The sequence below is a fragment of the Nyctereutes procyonoides genome, unplaced genomic scaffold (genome assembly GCF_905146905.1).
Source record: "Nyctereutes procyonoides isolate TBG_1078 unplaced genomic scaffold, NYPRO_anot_genome, whole genome shotgun sequence".
NCBI lineage: Eukaryota > Metazoa > Chordata > Mammalia > Carnivora > Canidae > Nyctereutes > Nyctereutes procyonoides.
This window is the reverse complement of record NW_026575133.1, coordinates 14,316,946-14,344,522: the sequence shown is the minus strand read 5'-3', so window position 1 is coordinate 14,344,522 and position 27,577 is coordinate 14,316,946. Positions and strand designations below refer to the sequence as shown.

The following is a 27,577-nucleotide window of genomic DNA, read 5'->3' as shown; positions in this document are numbered from 1 at the left end:
TGATAGATCCTACAGATATAATCATAGGTAATAATGGTGATTTTATAGGACTATCTTAATAATAAAATTATACCATTTTTTTAAAATAAATTTTTATTTATTTATGATAGTCCCAGAGAAAGAGAGAGAGAGAGAGACAGACAGACAGACAGACGGGCAGAGACACAGGCAGAAGGAGAAGCAGGCTCCACGCACCGGGAGTCCGACGTGGGATTCGATCCTGGGTCTTCAGGATCGTGCCCTGGGCCAAAGGCAGGCGCCAAACCGCTGCACCACCCAGGGATCCCAAAATTATACCATTGATATAATTAAGATATTCATCTACTTTTAGCCTATAAGTTAAAGAAAAAACATTGACTTTTCCGTTTCTAAAGATTTTCTGATAAAATCAGAAGGCATTTGTAATCAAAATATAGTAAAGCACTGGATCGAGCTATCCTTATGGCACACCAATTAAATTAACTATTCAATAGGTACAAGGGGGGGGAATGTTTTCTTTATTCCCAACTATAAGCTACAAGTCATGTGCTGATGGTAGGTTTTTTCTTGCCCTCAATTTTTTTTAACTGAAGTATAGTTAACATTCTTGCCCTCAATTTTTAAGATTATTTCTAAATGATATTCTCCCTTTACTGATCTGTATATGAACCTCACTTATGTTATAGACTGAATTGTGTCACCTCCCTCTCCCCCCACTCCCATTCATATGCTGGAATCCTAATTCCAAATGTGACGGTATTTAGATAGGAGCCTTTGGGAGATAATGAGGTGTGAGGGTGGGGCCTTCATGATGGAATTAGTGTTCTAAAGAGGAAGAGGTAAAGAGAACCAAAGAGGTCATGTGAGCACAGATGATGAAGATGCTGACTCCCAGAATGTGACTATGCTGGCACCCTGATCTTGGGATTTGAGTTTCCAAAACAGAAAATAAAATACTGTTACTTAAGTCACCCAGTCTATATAAAATGGTAGGCCTAGCAATCTGATATACCAATATATATCCCACAAGGACAACGTATACAAGTCTGTTTATTCATCTAGCCTTTAAAAATTCAGGAGAACGTCAGAAAACACTTTTGCTGGCTGTATCAGCAAAAAATGGACACTACCATCCTTAGAGTCTTCTTTTTTTTTTTTTTTAAGATTTTATTTATTTATTCATGAGAGACAGAGGGGCAGAGACACAGGCAGAGGGAGAAGCAGGCTCCACGCAGGGAGCCCAAAATGGGAGTGGATCACAGGTCTCCAAGATCATGCCTCAGGCTGAAGGCGGTGCCAAACTGCTGAGCCACTCAGGCTGCCCTCATCCTTAGTCTTTAGACTAAATACTGTATTGTAGAACAATAATCATTTTAGCCCTTTACCCTCTTACATTTACTTCATTTAATTTTCCCAATACCCCTATAAGATGGGGTATCATTAGCTCCACTTTACAAATGAGAAAACTAAAGTCCCTCAGGGAGTCAAGAATGAAAAAGACTGCGCCAGAACTGGGATTTGAAACCTATTCTGTTATGCTCCAAAGTTTATCCTCTTCCCACCAAGCTGGATTGTGGGACCTTAACAATATGACAGAAAAAAAAAAAAAATCTGAGATCTGATTTGTGAATAAATAATGGGTATCTTTGAAATAAGGCAACAGTGGCCTAAATTTTAACTAGGAAATGACATATCAAGAACAGAAAACCTCAAAAGCTAAATTTAGTGTCATTTGCTATAAACAAAGCTCTAACACACACTTTCACACAACCTACAAGGCTACCCAAATAAGAATGAATAACTAGTGATTATCTTATGCAAATATTTTAATGTATAAAATAAGCAATTCATCAGTGCCGATAGACATGTCATACCATATACAAAAAACATGTATTCACTCATGTCATACTCCAAGCCAATTCCTCTTTTCTTAAACCTAAAAGGACAGAATTTAAATGGTTCTACACCTATAAATCTGATGTTGTAAGCCATGGATACTTACCAATGACATTATGTTTTGAGCTGAAGGGATCTACAATTGTTTGATCTCTGTAACTCCGAAAACCCTGGATGATAACCTGATAAATAAAAAAGGCACTTTTCAGGGAACATATACTAAAAGAAGTAACTCCTAAACTACCGTTTCTCCTCGGCACTTCTCTTTCTGGCTTCTCCTCTAATGCAAGATAGAAAACTTTCAATTTCATGTAAGAGAAACTCATTCTGGAAAGTGGGGATTAAAAATCTTACCAAAAAAAAAAAAAAAAAACCAAAAAAACAAAAACACCTGCCGGTTTACTAGTAACCACTGGCACTGTTGGTTTTTTAGTAGTTATAATTAAACCCTCAAAATCAAGTACGTTGTACTTAAGGTTCGCTGGAATGCTGAAGATCACGTTGCTGTAACAAAACTGTGTCAAGCAGGAGCGCTGGGCTGGCCCCACTTTTCTTACCCAAAGCGTTTCCCTCAGTCAGACCCACTAGCCAAGAAAAAAAAAGAAAAAAAGAAAAAAAGCAGACGTTCCAAGAAAGGGATGCTTGAGAGTCCAACACATCCCACAGAGAAACTTCTCCAAGAGCGTGAATGGGCTCGTCTCCGCGGTGGACTGCAGCGCGGGAAGACCACATCCTGACAGAAGTAAACGAGCGGACGAGGTGGCGCTACACCTTCCGCGAGGGGGGGCGTCCCTTTCGCGTCTCCCGCAATTCGAGGACAAAGACCCGCGGCTAGGCTGACGCCCCAACCTGAGCCGCCCCCGCCCCCCCCACCCCCACCCACCCCCGGCCGAGCAGCGCCGCCGGGCTGAGGAGCCCGCCGCTTCACGCACCCCACGCGAACGGCCCGCGCCCGCGCGCGCCCGCCCCCGCCGCGGCCCCCAGCCGGCTCGGCGCCCTCGCAGCCCGCCCCCGGCCCGCCCGGGAAGGCCCGCTCGCCCTCCAATCCTCTTGGAGCGCCTGCCTCCTCAGGGGAGCGCCCCGCGAGGCGGCCCGCGCTGCAGACCGGCGCCCCAGTTCTCAGGGCCCCGCGTCGCGGGGCGGGGCCTCTCCCCTCCCCCGCAGCCCGCGTTCAGCCCGGGGTCCGCCCTGCCGGGAGGCGGGAGGCCCCGGTCGCCCCGCGACACCCCCGCCTCACGGAGCGGCCCTCAGAGGCCCGTGGCGGGGCGGGCGGGACGCACGGGCCTCACCTGCTTTATGTACATGATTCCGCGCCCCTGGCCGGGGAGGACTCCTGCGGAGAAGCGACAGCGCGGTCGTGGGGGCCAGTGAGGCGCCTACGAGACCCCTCCCCCAAGGCGCCGCTCGCCCCGCTCCAGCCAAACAAAATGGCGGCGCCCGCGGAGGCGGAGTCCGCGCCTTGGGCGGAACCATTCTCTCGGCGCCGACAGAGCGTAGGGGCCGTCGGGGTCTGGTCTTCTCTTTCCTTTTGTCCAAAGGAGCCTTCCACGGCGTCCCTAAGTGGATCTCATTTGATTGTTGAGTCTGTAGCTGAACTTCTCCTGAGAATTAGTCGGTAGCTTCGTTCGGAAAAGCCTTGTGCGTGAGGTTGGCCCGTGTTCCCTCCGAGCGCGGAGCCAATGGTTGCGTCCACAAGGGGCGAAAGGTTCGGCGCCAAAGGCAAGAGTGAGAGCCCGAGAGCCAATCGCGGGGCTTGCCGGTGGCCACGTGACCTCGGGCTGTTTAAAAACGCGCACCCGGCGCGGCTCCTGCCACCTGCTGGGTCTGGTAGACCCGGGGCGAGGGGCGTGCGCGGTCCCTGTGGCTCCGTTAAGCTCGCCCCGCGCTCTCTGGGGGTTTGTGTGAACCTAGAATGGCCTCCCCGGCTCGGAGCGCGCTCGCAGCACAGCCCGGAAGGGACGTGACGCTCGAAAATGTGTTGTAATACTGTGAAAATTAATACCCTGGGACTTCTTCCTTTCGTCTGCTGAAAATCTAGGCAGATTTGGACAATTGCAACAAAAAGATTTAGATAAGAATAAAAGCTTTTTTATTTTCTTTAACAGCCTGAAAGATATTAGGTGCTAGCAGCGCCGTTTAGACGTATCTAATCTGATCACTTTTAGGAAGGAAAAAACTTTAGTTAGAAATTGGATCTCTGGGCCGCTGTAAAATTACCTGCCCCTCAAGTCAGCCGATCCTTGCTGCCCCTCCCGCTGCTGTGAGCTGTTCCAGCCCTAATTATTTCTAGATTGAACTGTTTTTAATGACCTGCTAACTTCATCCTTTTCACCCCTGGGGCTGGCAAGGTCAAATCCTTTGCAGCTCTTGGAGTTTAAAAAAAAAAAAAAAAATCCCTCAAACATTTCTCTAGGATTAGTGTCTCTACAGTGTCAATTTCTGTGGGATTGGAGGCATATTAATAATTAAAGTTGAAAGCCTCCATTTCCTATTCCATAACATAAGGATGATAAAAATCACTTCATCTTTAGAATTAAAAATGGGACATATAAAATAATTCTTATTTACTCAAATTATAGAGATGTATGCCCCTGAGACTTCTATGAAATTGCAGTCTGGCTGACACCTTGTAATGAGACCTGGGGAGAGGACCCAGTTATGCTGTACCCAGGCTTCTGACCCTGCTTCAAAATATTCTGAGGCTGTGGACCTTTCAGAAAAATTCAACCTGGTTTACAGTATCTGGAGCAATAAAGACTCCAAGGACAGTGAAGGTGAAGTATAGGGCAAGGACTAAGTACACATATGACAAAGACCCTGGAGGTCATAGTTTCTCATTCTCCTCCTGATACTCCTTCCATTGTTAAGACAGTCCAAAATAAAGCCCTATCTCTAAGCTATTTTCAGTTCACAATCTTTTATCATCCCTGGAAGGGATCACAAATGATTTTATCTCTAAGTTACTTCTCCCGACCTCTTAAAAAAGACTTTTTTAAAAATGTGTGCCCTGGGATCCCTGAGTGGCGCAGCGGTTTGGCGCCTGCCTTTGGCTCAGGGCGCGATCCTGGAGACCTGGGATCGAATCCCACGTCAGGCTCCCGGTGCATGGAGCCTGCTTCTCCCTCTGCCTGTGTCTCTGCTCTCCTCTCTCTCTCTCTCTCTCTGTGACTATCATAAATAAATAAATTTAAAAAAATTTAAAAAAAAATAAAAATGTGTACCCTATCTTCATTCTTAGGGTGGACAGATTTTCCATGGGTACCTCCTAGTCCAGTGATCAGGAAGGAGATATCTCATTATCACTCAGTTTATATTCAATTCTTATGGTCCCCAAGAGATAGAACTGGCACAGCAGACGTGATCCCAAAGTATAGTTTTCTCTTGGTGACTCCTGGTACCATCAGGTCCCAAATCACCTAAGAGAAAACCTAGAAAATTCTCATCCATGCAAGATAGAACTATACCATTTGTGGGAAGAGGAGACTCACAAAAGAAATACAAAAATTTTTATTACTTCCTTCATAGATATATAGGAGATATTGCAAACCTTTTTGGGGGAAGCTTAGGGGAACTTCGGAGGAAGCCTTTTCAGATACAAGTCCCAAAAACCAAGATTAAGCCCTTATACCTCATAGGAAGTAAGGATCTTCATCCCTCTACTGGATGATGTTGGGGAAATTGTCATTATTGGAAAAACTCATTCAAAAACAACTGCCTGAAAAATCGCCAATAACCTTTACTTTGCTTCCCTATGTGTGTATCTTTACGCCATGGTAATCTCCATGTTTTTATTTTTTAAAAACTCAATCTCACATAAGCATGTGTCAACATTCTACTTAATTCATTAATGAGAGACTCAGGAAGATGACAAATCTGGTTTAAATTTAGATAGTCATTGAGAGAAAAAAGAATGCTAAAATATTATTCCTAAATCAGTCACAAAACTGGTAAATGGACACCTCGGTGGCTCAGTGGTTGAGCATCTGCCTTTGGCTCAGAGCGTGATCCTGGAATCCCAGGATCAAGTTCCACATTGGGCTCCCCGCATAGAGCCTGCTTCTCCCTCTGCTGTGTCTCTGCCTCTCTCTCTCTCTCATGAATAAATAAATACATTCTTTAAAAAAAAATTCATGTTCAAGTTTTTGTGTGGAAATATGTTCCATTCTTCTGAGTATGTCCCCAGATGTGGAAAGGCTGGGTCACATGGTAACTGTCCATTTAATTTTTTGAAGAAATGTCAAACTAATACCCAAAGGGGCTGTGCCTTTTTATATTCACACCAGCAATGTGTGATGGTTCCAGTTCTCCTTTTCAAAATTTGTTATTGTCTTTTTGTTTAGCAATCCTAATGGATGTGAAGGATTTCACTGTGGTTTTGGTTTTCATTTCCCTAACGACCAATGATGTTGAGCATCTTTTCATGTCCTTCATGTTAAATTATATATTTGATTTGGAGAAATACTTGGTCCATTTTAGAATTTGCCTTATTTTTGCATTGTGAAAGTTCTTTGTATGTTCCAGACACTAGACCTTTAGATCAGATACAAAATTTCCAAATATTTTCTATTTGTTTGGGTTGTCTTTTCACTTTCTGGATAATCTCCTTTAAAGTACATAAGTTTTACATTTTAATGTCATCTGATTAATCTATTTTTTCTTTGGTTGCTTGTAGTATTGGTGTCATATGTAAGAAATCATTGCCTAACTTTTAGTCCAAAATTGATAACTAAAATCTGTGAAAGGAGTCACTTCACTACTTCATACTGCCTGGAAAACATTTCTACTAGAAATCTCCAACACTCACCCCTCACCTCATTTAGGCCTTCACTCAATTGTCAACTTTTCAGGAAGATCTCCTTTGACCATCTTATCTAAAGTAACACTTGGTCACTCACCATATTTGATACTGCTCATTTTCCCTAAAACGCTCTGTATGACATTCCCTCAGTCTCTGTCTCTCCTCTTTTTCATTTCCATTTATTATATACCCCACTCTCACACTGGAATGTATGCTCTTGGAAAGAAGGAATTTTTGTTTACTTTGTCAACTGAGTAACTGTTGGTTACTCAGGGTCCAGCATAGACTAATAAGAGGTGATCAATAATACTTTGTTAAGTAATGATTCTCCAAATCTCCAGTGCAGTGTTAACAAACTTTTTCATCTTTGCCAACCTGAAATGTGAAAAATGGTATTTTAACATCTTTCAAATCTGCAATTCTATTTCTGTGAGTGAGGTTTAGCACGTTCTCATATATTAAAAAATAATTGGGGCACCTGGCCAGCTCAGTGTGTAGAACATGTGACTCGATCTCATGGTCATGAGTTTAAGGCTCACATTGAGGGCAGAGATTACTTAAAAATAAATAAATAAAATGATTTTTTAAAATTAATCTTTATTTCGTTCTGTATAAATATCATTTTCAATAGATTCTATTGTAATAAATGAAGTAAATACATTTCTTGAAAAGGGTTATAGATGTTGTAGTAGAGTTTGGTCTTTCTGTCATTCATCAGAGTTTGAAATGGTGCTTGTTGAATGAATGAAAAATGACTATCAAAGAGACAAGAACGAGAAGGTAAACACAGGCTCCGTGAAACTTTTTGAGTCCTCCTAATTGAAGAGGATCCTCTAAGCTAAAATATGAAGAAGAAATGGTTAGCTTACTTGGCAGCTGCTCATGGACCTTATTTTAGTTTCCCCACTAGCAGAGCCTGAGAGTAGGATTTGGGGGCAGAGAGTGATCCCAGGGAGCAGAAGAGATAGAGTAGAAAGTGACAAAATAAGAAGGGAGAAAAGTAAGCCTGGGTGGCTCAGCGATTTAGCACCTGCCTTTGGCCCAGGGTGGGATCCTGGAGTCCCGGGATCCAGTCCCACATCGGGCTCCCTGCATGGAGCCTGCTTCTCCCTCTGCCTGTGTCTCTGCCTCTCTTTCTCTGTGTCTCTCATGAATAAATAAAATCTTTAAAAGAAAAAAAAAAAGAATGGAGGAAAGTGGATAATGTGTGCAACAGTGAAATTTTTGCTCATATAGGCACAATCAATCCCACTGGGAAACTCCTGAGGAAATATGTACAACATGCCTCAGGATTGTCACACCAAAGGACAGGGAGACTGAAGCATTCATCTGCCAGTTCCCATCTCCCATTGATTGAAAGTCACCCTTGGAAGCATAACTCCCCCATGCTTGGGAACTGTACTTAGCTGTGCAGGCTTTCCCAGCTTCCTAGATAGAATGAAGGCAGGAAACCAGATAACTGTACTGGCACACCATTGAGGAGGGAGTGTGTTAACTGGAATCTCTAGTCTCCTGCACTGAGAGCATGTGTATGGCCTTTGTGTTGTTATTCTTTAGTCTTCTATTGGCTTTGAGCATTTCCACATGCTTTTGTCTTATTTCATCATCTGTTTTTCACACTCTTTAAAGGCTAGACTATTGGCCACTCCAAGGTGTATCATAGAGTCCCTTGGAATTATATAATGATACATGCATTTGTTGATTGTTTTTTATTCATTCATTCATTTGTCACAAAATGTGATGATCGTGGTTCTGCAAAAAAGGAAGGAAAATACACACTTACGATTTTATACCTAGCTATCTTGCCTTTTGTTGTCCAGGGTCCTGGATTTGCCTTCATCCCTACATTTGTGCATCCCAGAGAAGGAAACTAGATAGTCATCAGCCCTAGACCAGATATCCAGGTAAACATTAGCTACAGGGTGTATTGAACCAAAGAATTAGAAGTCAGGAAATAAAATCTCTGCTGTCTACAGATAATGTCTGATATATGTTACCTTCTGAACTGATTTATTAAAAGGAGAAAGAGGGGATGCCTGGGTGGCTCAGTGGTTTAGCGCCTGCCTTCGGCCCAGGGCGTGATCCTGGAGTCCCGGGACCCTGGGACTGGACAAATTTATCAACCAGCTAATGACATGGCAGATTAATTCACAGAAGAAATACAGCTAGTAAAGTATTTTTCATTCCAAGTTGTTGAATGCACACATATGCTAACATGATAATTACTTTGGTATGTAGGCAATTTGAACATGATGGAGATATGAGGGAGAATTTTTTTTTTCAGCTTCATTGATGACAAACACAACTAGCAGTGAGTGGTATAAAATTATGAAGAATTACATTGTTAATGAATGTGGTTTGAGTTTAAGTTCAGTGTAGGAATATGCTGAACTGTAGGAATAATGGTGCAGCTGCAGTGACAGAAAAACATCCTGAAATTATTACCCAAATTAAATAGCTTACATGAGAATGTAAATCAAATGCTTCATTCATCAAGAAACTTTTGCAATAATGGGGGTGCCTGGGTGGCTCAGTGGTTGGGCGTCTGCCTTTGGCTTTGGTCATGATCCTGGGGCCCTGGGATTGAGTTCCTAGTTGGGCTCCCTGCGGGGAGCCTATTTCTCCCTCTGCCTGTGTCTCTGCCTCTCTTTCTCTGTGTCGCTCATGAATAAATAAATAAATAAATAAATAAATAAATAAATAAATAAAATATTTTTTAAAAGGGTTTTGCAATAAAAACAATTCAGTTGAATTAAACAGTATCTAGCTCATAGTAAAAAAGTATGAATACACAAAAGCTAATGTATTAAATTTGAGATTATTCTCTTTATTATGTGATAACATGGAAGCTGATCAACAATCGTTGTTGCATAGTGAGATATGGTGCTTTCTAAAGAGGAAAGTCCTATTAGGAATGTTTGAATATAAAAGAAACATTTGGTGTTTCTAGAAAGTAAAAAGCATCCACCTTTATAAGGGCCCAATCTTTTGGAAATGTGTTTTGAACAAAGACTTGTTTATTTATGTGATATTTTTGGCATCTTTGATGATGTTACTACCTCTAAGCAAGGAAAGACTACAATATGATTTTCAGTGGCAGATAAGATCAAAGAATAAAAATAAAAGCAGCTTGGAAGAATGGAGTTTCCACGGACTGTTACACCACTCTTCATCATGTAGCAGCAATTGCCAAAAATGTAGATGATGATCTTGATAATGCACATCTGTAAAATGATTAAGTCATAAGACTTACAGATTTGACAAAATTGTTTAAATTTTATTTCCACCAAACCATTGCTTTCATTGGCACTAATAACAATAGCCAAACTATGGAAAGAGCCCAAATCCCCATCAAATGATGACCGGATAAAGAAGATGTATGTATATTTACACACACACACACATATGTACACACATACCCACATACAATGGAATACTACTCAGCCATCAAAAAGAATGAAATTTTGCCACTTGCAATGATGTGGTTGGACCTAGAGTATATTATGCTAAGCAAAATAAGCCAGAGAAAGATACCATATGATTTAATTCAGATGTGGAATTTAAGAAACAAAACAGATGAACAGGGGATCCCTGGGTGGCTCAGCGGTTTAGCGCCTGCCTTTGGCCCAGGGTGTGATCCTGGAGGCCTGGGATCGAGTCCCACATCGGGCTCCCGGCATGGAGCCTGCTTCTCCCTCCTCCTGTGTCTCTGCCTCTCTCTCTCTCTCTCTCTCTCTCTCTCTCTCTCTCTCTCTGATAAATAAATAAATAAATCTTTTAAAAAAAAAACAGATGAACATTCGGGAGGTAGGATAAAAGGAGAGAGGGAAACAAATCACGAGAGATTTTTTTTAAAGATTTTATTTATTTATTCATGAGAGACACAGAGAGAGAGAGAAGAGGCAGAGACACAGGCAGAGGGAGAACCAAGCTCCATGCAGGGAGCCCGACGTGGAACTTGATCCCGGGTCTCCAGGATCAGGCCCTGGGCCAAAGGTGACGCTAAACTGCTGAGCCACTCAGGCTGCCCAGATTTTTTTTTTTAAGATTTATTTATTTTAGGGTATGGAAGGGCAGAGGGAGAGGGAAAGAGAATAGCTAGCAGACTCCTGGTGAGTACAGAGCCCAATGCAAGGCACCATCTCATGACCTGAGCCAAAAATCAAGATTTGGATGCTTAGGGACTCCTGGGTGGCTCAGCTGTTGACTGTCTGCCTTTGGCTCAGGGTGTGATCCCAGAGTTCCAGGATCTAGTCCCGCATTGGGCTCCCTGCATGGAGTCTGCTTAAAAAAAAATAAAATCTTAAAAATCTTTTAAAAAATCTTTTTAAAAATAACCTTAAAAAAAAAAGGATTGGATGCTTAATTGACTGAGCCACCCAGGTACACCAAGAGAGACTCTTAACTACAGAGAATAAACTGAGGGTTGATGGAGGGAAGTGTGTGGGAGAAAAGATAGATGGGTGATAGGTATTAAGGAGGGTACTTCTTATGATGAACACTTAGTGTTCCATGTAAATGATGAACCACTGAACTCTACTACTGAACCAATATTGAACTGTATGTCAACTAATCAATTTTTAAAAAGATTTTATTTATTTATTCATGAGAGACACAAAGAGAGAGGCAGAGACACAGGCAGAGGGAGAAGCAGGCTCCATGCAGGGAGCCCAATGTGGGACTCTATCCTGGGACTCCAGGATCATGCCCTGGGCAGAAGGCAGGCGCTAAACCGCTGAGCCACCCAGGTGTCCCCTAATCAGAATTTTTAAAAAAGATAAGTTAAGTGTCCAATTGACCCTTGAACAATAAAGGTTCGAACTGTGCAGGTCCACTTATATGCAGTTTTTTCAGTAAATACAGTACTGTCAATGTATTTTCTCTTCCTTATGATTTTCTTAACATTTTCTTTTCTCTAGCTTCCTTTATTGTAAAAACACGGTACATAATACATATACAAAATATATGTTAATTGACTGTTTATGCAATCAGTAAGCCTTCTGGTGGACAGTAAGCTATGATTAGTAGTTAAGTTTTTGGGAAAGTCAAAGTGATTTTCAACATCATGCAGTTCAGTGTCTCCAAACCCCATGTTGTTCAAGGGTCAGCTGTGTAACTTTACAGGATAAATTGATGGAACTGGCAATGGATGGAGAAGTGAAGATGGATTTTGAAAATCAGAATCATTTGCTTCATTTTGAATAATAGTAAAAGATGAAAATCCTGAGCTTCATGAAATTGCTTTAAAATTTCTTCTTCCAGGGATCCCTGGGTGGCTCAGTGGTTTAGCGCCGCCTTCAGCCCAGGGTGTGATCCTGGAGACCTGGGATCGAGTCCTACGTCAGGCTCCTTGCATGGAGCCTGCTTCTCCCTCTGCCTGTGTCTCTGCCTCTCTCTCTCTCTCTCTCTCTCTCTCTCTCTCTCTCTGTCTATCATGAATAAATAAATAAATAAATCTTAAAAAAAAGTTTCTTCTTCCAGAGGCACCCAGATGGTTCAGTTGGTTGAGCAACTGACTCCTGATTTCAGCTCAGGTCATGATCTCGAAGTTATGAGATAGAATTCCAAGTTGGGCTCTGTGCTCAGCAGGGAGTCTGCTTGAAATTCTCTCTCTCTCTCTCTCTCTCTCTCTCTCTCTTCTCCTCCTCCAGCATAATTAAGGGCTCTCTCTCTCCCTCTCTCCAAAATAAATAAATAATCTTTTTTTTTTTTTAAGATTTTGCTTATCCATTCATGAAAGACACACAGAGAGAAAGGCAGAGACACAGGCAGCAAGCAGCTCCATGCAGGGAGCCCGATGCGGAACTCAATCCCGGGACCCTAGGATCATGCCCTGGGCGGAAGGCAGACACTCAACCGCTGAGCCACCCAGGTGTCCCAATAAATAATCTTTAAAAAAATTTTCTTCTTCCTCCTATCAACAAAGCTCTGTGAGACTGGTTTCTCCACTAAAGGTCTTACTGAGACAAAACATAAAAGCAGTTTCAACAGCCATTATGCCTTGCGAGTAACATTATATTCCATTCTGTCTGGATTAAATAGGCTAACAAGGTATTAGCATGTGTACTTGTCCATTAAAAACCCATAATTATTGATATGCTATTTATTTATTTGAAGTAGGGAATCACTATATTTCACTTATAATTTTTTTGTTTAATTGATTGCAGAGCAACAAGTTATTAGGGCAATAGCAATTCTCTGTTAATCTGTAATATACATATTGAATGGACATATATAGATTTTGCATTTATTTTACTTTTTTCCTATGTTATGTTTTGATTATATTTATTGAAATGTAATTTTGTCTGTTGCATCTAATAATAAAAATTAGGTTTTTACAAATTTTGTATGTAATATATCTAGTAATCTATTCTTTTTTTAATTTTTATTTATTTATGATAGTCACAGAGAGAGAGAGAGGCAGAGACACAGGCAGAGGGAGAAGCAGGCTCCATGCACCGGGAGCCCAACGTGGGATTCGATTCCGGGTCTCCAGGATCGCGCCCTGGGCCAAAGGCAGGCGCCAAACCGCTGCGCCACCCAGGGATCCCTAATCTATTCTTTTGAATTTTACAAATGGATCGATTTGCAACAGATAATATTTTTAAACACTAATTTTTCACCATAGTTTGAGAAGCTCTACGTGTCACCTTTATCTGTAAGGTGAGGATAAACTTCCTACTTGGATCCATCACAATTTTGGATGGTGTAAAGTGCAATGAGTTAGGAAAAAAAAAAAAACCACTCTGTCTACAACCATACCTTCCTGAATGTGTCCGATCTCGTCTAATCTGGAAGCTAAGAGTATCAGGCCTGGTTAGTACTTGGATGATGGAACTCTGCCTGGGAATACTAGGTGACTTAGGCTTTTTTTTTTTTTTTTAAAGGAGCACTTCCTCTCTGCAGAAAAGATAAGCAGTTTGGAGTTTCACTTTTTCATTTTTCCCACTAGGGGGCAGTCAAGAAGTACTTATAATTGTCAGATCACCATAAGCCAAAATTGCTCTTAAATCAAGACACTGAAGCATGTAGGAAAGAATACAACAGACCAAGAGCAATTACCCAGTGACCATTCATTAAGTGTAGTTAGCCTTATTGAACTATGTAGTTAGCACTATTGAACTGGACTTTTAAAAATGCTTAAGATGGTAACATTTGTATTATGTGTATTTCACCACAGTTGAGAGAGAGAGAGAGAGAGAGAGAGAGAGAGATTGAGAGAGAGGAGCCTGGAGTAGGCAGGAGCCGTCCACACAGACAGTTCCAGCTCTCAAGATGTGGAGAGAAGTGGAGGGACACAGGCTGGCGCATCACAGGGGTTGTTGAGCATCTTCTCTGGGACACATACATACACACACACACACGTACTTTTATTCTGGTATTGCTCTACCGCAGTTTTCCAAACCCAACTACTTTAGCACCTCTCTTCCCATAATTAGTTCTTTCAACATTTGCTGACTACCGCCTTGTTCCAGCCACTTTGGAAGGGTCTGGAGTATAGCTGTGAAGGAGCTTCAGCTCTCAAGGGGTTTAGAGAAGATAGCTCGGCCTCAAAGGTCCTGCATCTCTTTCAATCATTGGGAAGTGGGCTACTTGGAGCTATTTCTCAAACATTCTCTTGAAAAGGTGAAAAGACAAGGAAGCAAGAGTAAGAAGAGTCAAAGAACTAGAGCGATCTAGAGTTGCCTTGACAACAGTATCAGAGGAAATGGCCAAGCCCTTGAGGTGCCAGGGCTGGACTTGGCCAACTCTCTGTGGAAGGATATCACCTTTTGACTCTAGCAGAACTTCACTGAAGTGAGTCTTTGAAATCCAAAGGAAGTGGGGCCCACGCTTTGAGGAACTCATCCCACATCTACTCCAGCCTTGTTCCGATTCTGTAGGAACACAGGATGTCCTCATTAAAGGCTGGCTGAGACCTTTGGAGGCAGTGTAGGGTACGGCTTATGAATCAAACAAGACTTAGTTAAACCTCAAGCTGTGCCTCATGGTAGCTCTGTAACTTGGCACAATATCTGTATCTCTGAGCCCCAGCATCTTCATTTTAAAAGTAGAAACAATAATATTAGTAGCACCTCAAAGGGCATTGTAAGGATGACATTATAAAATGTATGTGGGGATGCCTGGGTGGCTCAGCAGTTGAGTGTCTACCTTTTGCTCAGGGTGTGATCCTGGGGTTCGGGATCGAGTCTCGCATCGGGCTCCCTGTGAGGAGCCTGCTTCTCCCTCGGCTTATGTCTCTGCCTCTCTCTGTGTGTCTCTCATGAATATATAAATAAAATCTTTTTAAAAAATATATAAAATGTGTGTGAAGTTCTCAGCACAGTGCATGCAGTAAGCAAATGATAATGCTGTCTTAAAAAATAGAAGCTGAACTAAAGTTCAGAGTGCATTCTATCCAACTCCATTCTATGGATGGGAGAACCGAGGCCTGGTAGCCTAGTAATGGTGTGGAAAGATTATAGATTTTGGAGTTAGACTTGGTTTGAATCCTGGCTCTATCACTGGACTTTAGGAAGTTCCCTTAATCTCTCCTAAATCTTAGTTTCCTCATCTTTGCAAAGGGACAATCAGGTTGTTCTGAGAACTAAATTGGAGATATCCTGTAAAGTACCTGGTACTTGGGCCTGGCATATAGTACTTGCCCAATAAAATGTTCCTTTGTGTCCTTTCTTTGGTTGTCCAGCATCATATTTGGTCCTGACTTTTTCTTTCTTCCTTTCTCTCTCTTCTTTCTTTCTTTCTTTCTTTCTTTCTTTCTTTCTTTCTTTCTTTCTTCTTTCCTTTCTTTCTTTCTTCTTTCTTTCTCTTTCTTCATTTTAAGTAGAATCCAAGTCCAGGATGGAGCCCAACATGAGGCTTGAAGTCATGACTCCGAGATCAAGACACAAGCTGAGATCAAGAGCTGGATGCTCAACCAACTGAACTATCCAGGTGCTCTGGTTCAACTTTAAAAATGCAGGCCTTCAGGGAGTTCATGGTGACATTCATGATGCAAAAGTGAAAGTCAAGCATATCTCAACTCCGATCCAATTCCAGACCTTGGACAAGTTACTGATCCTTTTTCTGCTGTATTTAACTTATCTGTAAGATGAAGATAATTATAATACCTCGCTGCTGGTGCTGGTATGAGGATCAAGCTCTTTTGAAGTGTCCCATTAATGTTTATTATCATGTCCTACAACTATATCTCTGATCCATAAGACACTCTCAGATAGATAACTAGTAATGCCTATAGTCAATCATTCATTCATTCATCTTTTGATCATTGGTATGCCAGGCTATTATCAGATCTGGGATTCACATAATTAGACAAGATGCCCTGCTCTTGAGTTGCTCACAATCTACAAAACTGAAACAATGGCTACCTGATTGTGTGTCAAGAGCTCTGAGGAGATACCGGATCACAAACAGTTGAGAGTATAGACTCTATGGTCAGACTTCAGCCCTGCCACTCTGTGATCTTACCAGAGTTACTTAACCTCTCTTGTGCCTCTATAAAATAACATAAAATAAGAATTACCAGTCCATTTCATTCATGGGGTTGTTACGCATGTTGAATGATTCCGTGGCTGCAAAGAACTTGGAGCAGAGAGAACAAGTGAGAGATTGGCACACTGTGAGAACACGACGTGGGCTCTTCAATCAATAGAAGCATAAGCAGAAAAGACATCGGCAACATTCAGGGGAGAGGGTAGAGTCCTAGGGGAAGAAACAGGGAAACCCAGAAGAAATTCAGTGCACTTTCTACACTTCAGCTCCCCTTTATTTCATATCAAAATATTCTCACTAGCCAAAACTGGAAGGGACCCTGGAGAGTGTTTTGTCAGACTCACAGTTTACAGATGAGAAAACTCAGGTCAGGTGAGGTGAACAGAATAATGGACCCCCAAATATGTTCAAGTCCTAATCCCCAGAACCTATGATTATGTGACCTTACATGGCAAAAAGGAACTTTGCTTTTGTGATTAAATCAAGCATTTTGGGTTGGGGAGATTATCCTGGATTATCTGGGTGGGCCCAGCCTAATCACAAGGGTCCTTGTAAGAGAAAGAAGGAAACAGGAAAATCAGAGAACTCAATGTAATGACAGAAATAGAGATTGGATGATGTGGGGCCAATGAGTCAAGGAACCCATGCATATATGAACACGAACTTCTGCTTTCCCCAGGCTCCTTTCCCCCATGGGTGCCCTTCCATTGATCTGAGCCTTCATTCCTGGTGATATTTCCAGGAACCAAATTTGCTACTTTCAGGTTCGATAAAGTGCCCTCTCCCCATTCTTGCCTTTAGAGAAAAAACCAGAACTTTTACTCTCAGAAGTGGAAACTAGGAGTGCCGACAGGAAATGAGTGATATTAGCTATCTGGAAATCTTTTCAGGAAAGAAGTCACCGTAGATGAGATTTGTGAAGAAAGCGGAGGAGATTTGGGAAATGTAGCCAATAGCAGATAAACTATTGCCTAACTGTCATGGGTCCTTCGTGAGAAAGACGTGGTGGCTGAAATGGAAAATTGGTGGGAAACAGTAGTCAGAGCTTGTGCCTCCAGAACTAGACACAGCAGAGGAGGCCTTGAGAGACTGGGAAACCAAATTTATACCATTGGACAGGAATATCCCTGGAGCGGAGAAGAGAAAGTAGTCAGGCTACTGCTGCTGGTTCACCAGTGATCCAGAAAGCAGGTGCTACTGGATGTGGTAGGTGGGAACATAAATCGACATCAAGTTTTTCAAAGGCTCTTTGTTAGTATCCACCAACCCTCCTTTAGGAACCTCATCATAGGAGGCTAATAAAGACGTTCAGCTGCTAAGATGTTCATTTTAGCTTTGTTTATCGTGGTGAAAATGCTCAACAGTAAGGAACTGGTTAAATAAATGATGGTATGGCCATATATAGTAGGATACTATGCAAAACATTTTTAAAAAATGGTGGTGTCAAAGACTATTTCAAGACATGAGATGTTAATACACACTCATAATTGCAAAGAATGGGTTTGGGACCCCTGGATGGCTCAGCAGTTAAGCTCTGCTTTCAGCTCAGGGCATGATCCTGGAGTTCAGGGATCAAGTCCCACATCGGGCTCCCTAAGGGGAGTCTGCTTCTCCCTCTGCCTCTGTCTCTGCTTCTTGCCCTCTCTGTGTCTCTCATGAATAAATAAAATCTTAAAAAAAAAAAAAAAAGAAAAGAGTGGGTTATAAGATGGCATGGGAGTAGGATCCCATCTTTGTTTTGTTGTTGTTTCAAGCACGCAAAGCCTGGAAGGGCACATATTAAGATGTTACCAATAGTAACATTATGGGATGTTTTAGTGTTTTACCTTTTCTCTTATAGAATATTTTCGATATCCAGTAATTAACGTGAATTACCTTTGCAAATGAGTTATCTATAAAAAATAATTAACAGGAAGTGACCACTTGGTTATATTTACTTTGTGCCTGGGTCTTCCCATATGTTCTGTCACTTATACTTTATTTTATTATTTTTTAAAGATTTTATTTATTTATTTATTTATTTGAGAGAGCACAAGAGGGAAGAGGGTCAGAGGGAGAAGCAGACTCCCTGCTGATGTGGGGCTCTACCCCATGACACCAGGACCATGACCTGAGCAGATGTTTAATGGACTGAGCCACCCAGGTACCCCTCTCACTTACACTTTAACACAGTATGTTAGGTGTTATTGTACCCATTTTATTTACAGGGAAACTGACACAAAGATTTTAGGCAACTTGCTCAAGGTCGCACAGTTAAATAAGCGCCAGAGTCACATTTTCAAACCAGTTCCTTTGCGCGGTAAGGCCACCTTCTTTCTATGACACATGTCCATTTGCGTCCCTATAAAGAATTGCCAGGTCGCTCTGTGCTCTTTCTGTGTTCTGAGTTACCTTCTGCTTATGTGGTAGCCTTAGCTTGCCTTATCCTCAGGAGGGAGAACAATACTGCTGTTGTTGGGCAGCCCGGGTGGCTCAGCAGTTTAGCGCCACCTTCAGCCGAGGGCGTGATCCTGGAGACCCGGGATTGAGTCCCACATCAGGTCCCACTTCGGGATCCCTGCAAGGAGCCTGCTTCTCCCTCTGCCTGTGTGTCTCTGTCTCTCTCTCTCTCTCTCTCTCTGTGTGTGTGTGTGTCTCTCATGAATAAATAAATAAAAATCTAAAAAAACAAAAAACAAAAACAAAACCGCTGCTGTTGGACTCAAGGAATTGCCTTATATAAATGAATACCTTCATTTCCTATTTCATTATTCCCACTCTTGTTATGCTTTAGGGTAAATTAGTCCCTCCAGGCCTGATTAGGGCTGGGGGAATTGGTGGGTCAAGGCCCAGGGTCCATGCTAGCAGGATCTGCTACACTGACTGCTCTCTTCCTCAGTCTCCTTCACTCTAGCTCCTAATGGGTCATTTGAAATAAGCTATGGCTTCTCTAAGTACCAGAAGTTGGGTGACCCCCCCCCCCACATGTGTTAACCCAGGGCATTGAGATAAATGCTCAGTCTCCATTGTGCAAGTTGACCTGGGGAGGGATGTATCTGAATGGACTCAGTATCCACACCACTTAGCACAGCGCTTGGCATGGAGAAGACACTCTGTCACCATAAAATGTATCCATGGCTACGGGAAATCAGCCAGGTCACTCTCCTTGCCAGTAGCTGCCTCTTCTCTCTCCTTAGGTCAAACACTGTCCAAGTGGCAGAGAACTGAGCAAGACCTTAGTATTTTCTGAAGACCTCCAGTATGTCCTACTATCCAAAATGACTAAAGGGAGGGTGACAGAATTGAACTATCGAGTGTCTGCCTGGGACCAGCATACCGCTCTTTCCAGTATTCATTCATTCAACAAATATTCAACTTGTTGAATGTCTGTGAGCTAAGCCTTGTACTGAATGCCACAGAAAATAAACAGGGATATATAAGGAGCTTCTTACTTGAAGCATAGGATTTTTTTAAAAATTATTTTAAAATTATTATACACTAAAATTGACTTCTTTTCTTCCGATGTATGGTCCACGCATCACTTGGATTCATGTAACTGGCATCACAATCAGGATGCAGAACAATGTGTAGGAAGTTTAATTTCCATTTGGCTATTGAGGAAATTGAGGTCCAGAGAGCCTGAGCAACGCTCCAAGGACAAGCACCCTGGTGTTAACACAGATGACAGAAAGAAATAGCGATTTTGCTGTGGAGTCTGAGAGAGGCTAAGTAAGGGATCTGGTTCCAGTACTGGTCCTTGAAGTGGAAATTTACACTTTGTCAGGGATGATTGCAAACGTCAGTGAAGTCTATTCTCAAAACTTTGAGAAAGCCATCTGGGAATTTAGAATTTAGCTGGGTCCAGTGATTTCCTCTCTGATTACCTGCCTTAAGGTAATCAGAGCTTGTCTGGAATAGCTGATTTTAATTATGAAACATTTTGACTCATTTTCTTTAAAAAATATGGATACATAGAAATCTTTTGCCAATAACTCCTGGTCATGTCCTTAACTGTCACTTGATGTACCCAAAATGAAACAATTGTTTTTTTGACTCCTCTCTTGGCGAAAGTGTACTTACCTGCCCTCATCACAAGCCCACTTTTAACTTGATGTGTTTAATGAGTGCCATACTGGAAAATAAACATATCACTGTTGTGAAAATTGTAAATTAAAAGTCAATAAAGTTGATTAAAAGGTCGAGTCTCTTCTAAGGAGTGTCATGCACTCACAACATCTAATACTTCTATTCCACCTCTCAAATCACCCCCTATGGTTGCTGAAAGCACTTTGGAAGTTTTTTCACCCAGTGTCTTTTTTTTTTTCACCCAGGGTCTTAATTTTAGTTTATGTAATTAATAAATACACATGGTCACAAATGATATTAAGTGAAAAATAATCTCCCTCCCAGCGCCCGATCCTCATCCGTTGGCCTCCCTTTCCAGAGGCCAACATGATGACTGGTTAACTGTGTATCCTCTTGAAAAGTCACTAAGCAATCAAACGTATTTTATTTACTGTCTTTAGAATATGTATTTATATATTGCCTAAAAGAAATACACCATTCCATGTTTCTTGAGTGTATTCGTTCAAGTAATTCAAGAGTAGGTATCAGGGATTCAAGGACATATAAAGCAGCTGCGACTTTCAAAGAGCTCATAGTAAAGCCGAGGGGAGCTTATGTGCAACCAGGACTGAACACAGAGTTTTTGGATTTGCAGCCCACATGCCCCTTGGTCCTGCCCATTTGGTCCTGACCCACCCACCACTGCTGCCATCTTGTGGCAATGGCTGGTTTTCCAGGTGTATTTACAGGGCTTGTCTCTGGCTTCTAAGGCAGGGCTCAGCTCGCCTTCCCAGTGCAAAGGGAAATTTTTCTCCTCAAAGTCCCTAACAGGATCCAGGAGCTCCACTTCCACAGCTGGTGACCTCTTACCAGTAAGCGGTGGAATAAGCCTCGTGAAAAATTTCCTTCCAAATTGCTTGGAATTCCCACCGTAGCATGCTTGGGTTGAAAGGGACCTGAATGACCCTCCATTCCAGACTTTACCTCCTACACATCCTTCCCCCATCATGGGGTCTTCTGGACTCTGTAGGTGTGGGAACACTCCAGTGAACAAACACTCCATCCCTGGGGCAGCCCACTCAGTGGTCACCCAACACAAAGCGTTGGAAAGATCTTTCCTAGATTAGCTGACATATGTGGCCCACTGACAGCGGTCCACTGTTCCCAAAGCAGGGTTATCCAGCACACAGACCCAATATAGCTTATGGAATCAGCAAAGTGGAGGCCACTGAAAAGATTATTTATTTTTTCAAAGAACATTGATAATTGATAAAATAAAAAAGAAGAGAGAAAAAAGTTCTAAAATGGCCATCAATGGAAAAATCAGAACTTTACTGAACTTCCTTATATTTGTTTTTAGGATTTACGTTGTTTATTTTGTATTACTTATGAGGATGGGGGTGGGCAGGAAATATCATAATCTTTAGAGGTTTAAGGCTTCTAAAGATCCTAAACAGGCCCCATGGTCCTAGATTCCACATTTACCCAAAGGAAGTCACCTCCTCTGATAGCCTTTCAAATATTTGAGGACTTCCTCCACTCTTACACTCAACTTTGCTGCAGTTTGTCAGCCTCCAGGAAGCCCTTTCTGAGCAATTGAGAGAGAACTGGGGATTCCCCCAAGACATACAACCCCAACTGTATTTGTCTAACTCGGTGTCCTGACCCACGTACAAGGAGACAACAATACCCCTGAGTGGGTGCCCACACAGCGCCCACAGAGTCAGTGACTACTCCTTTACTTCATGGCTGAAGCTTGAACATCCGCCCACCTGTCCCCATCAGCCTTACATCACCAGTCTGGAGGGATGGGGATCATCTCTTCGCCTCCTTACACATCCCCAGGACAACCAGGCTCTCCCATTAGCCATAGCTGGACAGTGGAATGGGGCTGAAGTTGAGAGTTGGTGCCCTCAGCCTGGTAGGATGAGGGTATAGGAAGGGGTGACTAAGCCTCTCTAGCAGCCTGGGGGGTCATAAGTATCATGGCTCTTATTACTAAACAGGGCATGGCAGAGAGAAGGCTCTGGAGAACAGGGGACCCTGAATGGAACAGGAAGTGGTCACTGTGATTCAACCACAGAGCTTTTCCCTGAATGTCATCTGTTAAGAGTGACACAGCTTTTGGGGAAAGTCACTAGGCTGAGGTGGGGGTAGGGGTGGGTGGAGAGACGTCCAAGTTATGGGCTGGTGCTACCACAGAAACTGGGTAGCAAAATCAGGAAGGAGAGCAGCCTCCTGCAGCATTGGTATCTCCAGGGAGCCACTGCCAGCATGGATCCCAGCCCTGCGGGAAAATGCCTCTCTGTAGAGGGGGACAGCCCCCAGGATCTCTCTACCTTCCTGGGGTCAGAGACCCTACTTACCAGAGCTGCCATCTGGATGGGTTACTTTACTTCTCTGAGCCTCTATTTCCTTATCAATATAATGGGAATAATAATGGAGCCTATTACCAGGGCTGTTGTGAAGAATCAAATGAGATGTTATATGATTATCACTGAGAAGAGAGATTGACATAAGGTAGGTGGTAAGAAACAATAGCTGTTATTATTTTGTGTTTATTATAACCAGGGACTCCCAGAGGTGAAAGCTTAGCCTGAATAATACATTTTATTTTTTCTTTTGCTGCATTTTATTTTTTTAATTTAAATTCAATTAATTAACATACAGTGTGTTATTGGTTTCAGAGGTAGATGTTAGTGATTCTTCAGTCTTATATCATACCCAGTGCTCATCACATCATGTGCCCTCCTTAATGCCCATCACCCAGTTACCTCAACCCCTCACCCCTCTCCCCTCCAGGCACCCTCAGTTTGTTTCCTATGACTAAGAGTCTCTGATTTCATCTTGTTTTATTTTTCCCTCCCTTCCCCCATGATCCTCTTTTTTGTTTCCTAAATTCCACATATGAGTGAGATCATTATGATAATTCTTTCTCTGATTGACTTATTTCGTTTAGCATAATATCCTCCAGTTCCATTCATGTCATTGCAAATGGCAAGATTTCATTTTCATTTTCTGAATGGCTGAGTAGTATTTCATCAGGTATATATATATATATATGTGTGTGTGTATATATATATATATATCATAAATCATAATTTTAAAAAATTATTAAAAATACCTTTGTAATAAACATAAAGTAGTAATAACTGCCACCTGTTTTTTCGAGTGTTTATTTTATGCCAAGTTTTCTTCTGGGTGACTTACAGGGAATATTTGTATTTTAGTTTATTTTTATTTTTTAATTTTTAAAAAAGATTGTATTTATTTATTTGATAGAGAGAGACAGAGCATGAGCATGAGCACTATTCTCAGCATGTGAGGAGAAATCCTCAACAGCTTCCATTCTTCCAGGCTTCCAGGGTTTTCCCTGGCTGCTGGCAGCTTACGCAAGGCAGTAGCAGCTTGTGGGCAGCTTCTACTCTCAGGAGATGTGCAGTCTCAAATAAAGCCACAGAACACCAGGATGGGGGGCCAGGTACATCTGAAGACAACTAGTCAAACATATTCATTGTTGTTTTAAACACATTTCTGAGAGGATACCTACCCTTTCTGGTTTGGGTCTGATCCCCTCAGTTTCAGTGTGAGCCTGAAGGTAGTTGGCCAGGTCTGCGGTGTCAAGTCTAAAATCCTAAGGGGACATTCTCAGTCTGGGGGAAGAATTGCCCCCTCCTCTCTCTCTAATCTCTGAGACCTGGTCACTCATCTCTCCTTCCTCTGGCTCCTGACCCTGTCTCTCTTACACCAGCAAGCTTTGTTGCAATTTCCCCCAATAAACCTAGGCATGTCATACATCTGGACTTCACATTTTCTCCCCTGCCTTGAACACTCCTCCTGTACCCTCTACTTGCTGTCTGAGGACATTCCTAGGGAATTAAATACATACTCCATTTGGGTCTGTCTCCCTAGACAAACTGTGACTGGAATTTAGTCTTATTTATGAAAATAGGCTGCAAGCCTACGGGCTGTAGTTTGCTGATTTGATTTTTTTTAAATATTGCATTAAAATATTATTTATCTTGGTCACTGAGTTTTTCAGCACCCCCTTTCCTTAGGTTTTTGTACTCAAAGCAAGTGCCCCACTCTCCTCACACTATTCCCTGCCCTGTTTGTTTGCAACCCTAGAGCCCCAGCATACTACTTGATAAATGAATGAATGAATGAATGAATGAATGAATAATGAATGAAGTGGAAAGGACACCAGATTGGAAACTGAGAGCTCTGAGGTCCAGGCTCTGCCACTAATTATGTGATCTAGGCATATTCTTTAACTCTGCAGACCTCAGTTCTCTCGTCTGTAAAATGCACAGACTATATTAGATGATCTTGCAGGGTTTTTTTCTGCAAACACTCAAGAAACATTCATAGGTAAAATTATGGATCAAACATAAAAAGGCAGACAGCTCCTTGCCCTGGAGGTACTCACACTTGAATGAATTTAGTAAATCTCTGAGCTGTACATTTTTCCTCTGGATAATGGTGTGCTGCTTGCCTCAGGCTGCTGTGAGGCTCAAATGAGAAAAGGTGAGCATCCTGCATTGTATTACTCCACATTCTATCAAACCTTGAACCCCAGGACTTCCTTTCACACTTTTCTGTAAACCAATAGGCAAAAGCACTAACATCACACGCTTGTCCTGCATTGTGGGGAGTGGCTGAGTGCCATGATTTCAACCCCACCAGGTCACTTATCGGCCTTGTGTCTTTGGGCAAGTTACCAAACCTTTCAGAGCTGCCATTTCCTCACCTGATGAGTGGGAATGACCTTTGAGGAGTCTCCTATCTCACAGCCTTGCCATGAAAGTGAGTGGAGACTGGCACTGCTGGGGCATTGAAAATTGACAAATGCCAGAGCTGGGAAGCCACGCGGGGACCCCTCCTGCCACGATGAAGTTTTATGTCCTCCTTCCCTCCCTCCCTTGCACCTGCTCTCAGAAAAGCGAACAGAAACTGCTTCTTGCTAACATGGGAAGTGATCCCTGCCAGGGGAAACCTTATAGCAAAGGAAGTGAAGTGGCATTTCAGGTGCTGCGGGTCGGAGGCGGAGGATTTGGGGTTGGCAGAACTTTCCTGACTCATTGATCGCACATCCAATAAACAAGGCCCCAGACGGTGTTTCCGAAAAGCTCGGGCCGCTTTCCTCTTTGGGTCATTTCTTACAAGAATCTTGGGGTAGAGCAATTCACTTCTCCTCGGGCCTCACGATCCTCCGGAATGAAATCAAAGAGTTGGAAAAGCTGCCCTGTGAGCCCCCTGCGCCTTTAAGATTTTCATGGGGCTTTGGAAGGGAAGGAGGGGAAAGACTGAGTATTTCATTTCCCTTTGCCCAGGATGGATCCAGGAGCACGTGGGTGTCCGGGCCCAGGAGACTGGGGAGGTAAAGGTAAGCGCACTGGTCCCTCCGGGTTGGGGAGCCCGGGGAGGCTGGGGCGCACCCCCTGCCAGCCCCACCCTCGGAGCCGCCCTGGCAGGGCGCAGGTGCCTATTGCACAACTCCTGCCCAGGGAATGCAGCCCGGGCAGTTCCCACGGGACTCTCAGCTCAGGGTGGGACACCCCCCCCCTCCTTGGAAGGGTGATCAGAATCACATCTCTGCCAAATATTAATTATTGTTGCTTCCAAAGCCCCACCACTGGCGGTGCCGGGGCCCTGCCCAGGAAATACAAATAATCAACATCATTGGCATTTTAGTCACCCCCGGTGGGGGAGCCAGGCCACGTGACACACACACCCCCAGCTATTTTTTTGAGCCAGAGCCACTTCCTGGAACCCAGCTTGAAACCCACAAGTGCCAGGAGGTGGGGGCCGGGGTGGGTGGGAGTGAGTATGGGAGCAGTGGGGAATATGAAACTCTAGGGGATGAGAGAAGAAGAAAAACTTAACAAGATTCTCATTTTTGAGAAGAGGTTGAGAGATGTAAGAAAATTGCCCCAAGTCCCAAGCTGCGGCATTTTCAATGACACTAAAGGCAGGTGATTTCATAGGCAGGATTAACCACGCTGGTCTAATCAGGGGTTGAACATATTGGGAACGTGAGAAAGCAGTGGGCAGGCCAGCGGTGGCAAGGTGGCAGTGGGACCGTGGGACTCATACTCTTGGTGGCAGTGAAAATGTCCCCTCAAAACACAGTGAGGTGGTGTGCATCCAGGAGGGTCATGCCCCCCCATGACCTGCACCAGAATTGTGGGAATTTTAAGAGACAGACTCTTAAAACTTTCTTGAAACAGAGTGTTTCATTGGTGTCAGTTAAGCATCAGTTATTCCAAAGAAACATTCCAGAATCAGAAACAGTTTTTGAAAAAAACATTCATAATTTATAAATGCATACCACTCCGTGTCCTTTCCTGCTTCCCCAAATGATGGAAGTAACACTTGGGGAATAATTCTATGCACTCCACAGGATATTTTGCTGTTCTTAAGAATAATGATTATGAAAAGTGCTTATTTTTTTAAAGATTTTATTTATTTATTTATTTATTCATTCATTCATTCATGAGACACACACAGAGAGAGGCAGAGACATAGGCAGAGGGAGAAGCAGGCTCCCTGAGGGGAGCCTGATGTGGGACTCGATCCCAGGACTCCGGGATCATAACCTGAGTCAAAGTCAGACACTCAAACTCTGAGCCCCCCAGATGTCCCCCAAAGTGTTCAATAACATAAGGAAATACATATGCTGTAAGGTAGGAGGCACAACTGTACACACAGGACAATCATAGCTGTTTGAAAGGAGAGAAAGAACACAAACCAATACGTACAAAACAGACTAGCAGGAAACACCAAGATGTTGACAGCGGGTTTTCTGTGGGTGGCAGGTGATTTCTTTTCTTTCTTTCAACTTTCTAGTATTTTTCAACTTTACTGTCTATGGCATATATTACTTTATAGTAGAAACTAGCTATACTTTAAAAGAGAGAAAGTGGATGATAATAGTAATATAACAATAATTATAACAACAACGGTAAACCAGCATTTACTGAGCATGTACTGGGGGTCAGGCACTGTGCTAAGCATTTTACTTGCTTTTAAAAAAAATCCTCATAGCAGTACTGTGAGGTGGACATAATTAATGTCTCTTATTTTACAAAAGCTCTGAGATATTAGGGCATGCCCTGGATATCGAGTTTTTGGTTGTCCTGGATCCAAAGTCCCCTGGCTAGCATGAAAGACTTGCCCTTGTGTGCAGGCTTGAAGGAAGGAGACACCGCCCCCCCCCCCCCCGCCCCCTCGTATCCCTGAGGTCCAAGAGCAAATCCTCCCACCTCAAGCTGACAATGGGTATGGGGACCTGACCAGGATGCTCCTGCTTAAGGCCTGGACCTTGGACCCTTGAGTGCTGAAGGGTTAGAACTCTGTTTGCTGTGA

The 27,577-nt window shown here is 42.9% G+C and overlaps 1 protein-coding gene across 2 annotated transcripts in view; it reads right to left on the bottom strand.

The window, feature by feature from the left end:
- Positions 1-3,303, bottom strand: part of SMC3 (structural maintenance of chromosomes 3) — a 40,154-nt gene extending 36,851 nt beyond the window's left edge. The window contains exons 1-2 of one of the 2 annotated variants that reach the window (XM_055300109.1): positions 3,165-3,303; positions 1,982-2,057 (exon numbers count right to left, since the gene is read on the bottom strand). In XM_055300109.1, coding sequence (XP_055156084.1) covers positions 1,982-2,057; positions 3,165-3,179 — 91 coding nt within the window. In that variant the 5' untranslated portion in view covers positions 3,180-3,303. Of the gene's footprint in view, positions 1-1,981; positions 2,058-3,164 lie in introns of those variants that run through there. The other variant, XM_055300110.1, reaches the window with a different exon arrangement.
- Between the last annotated feature and the right edge of the window lie 24,274 nt (positions 3,304-27,577).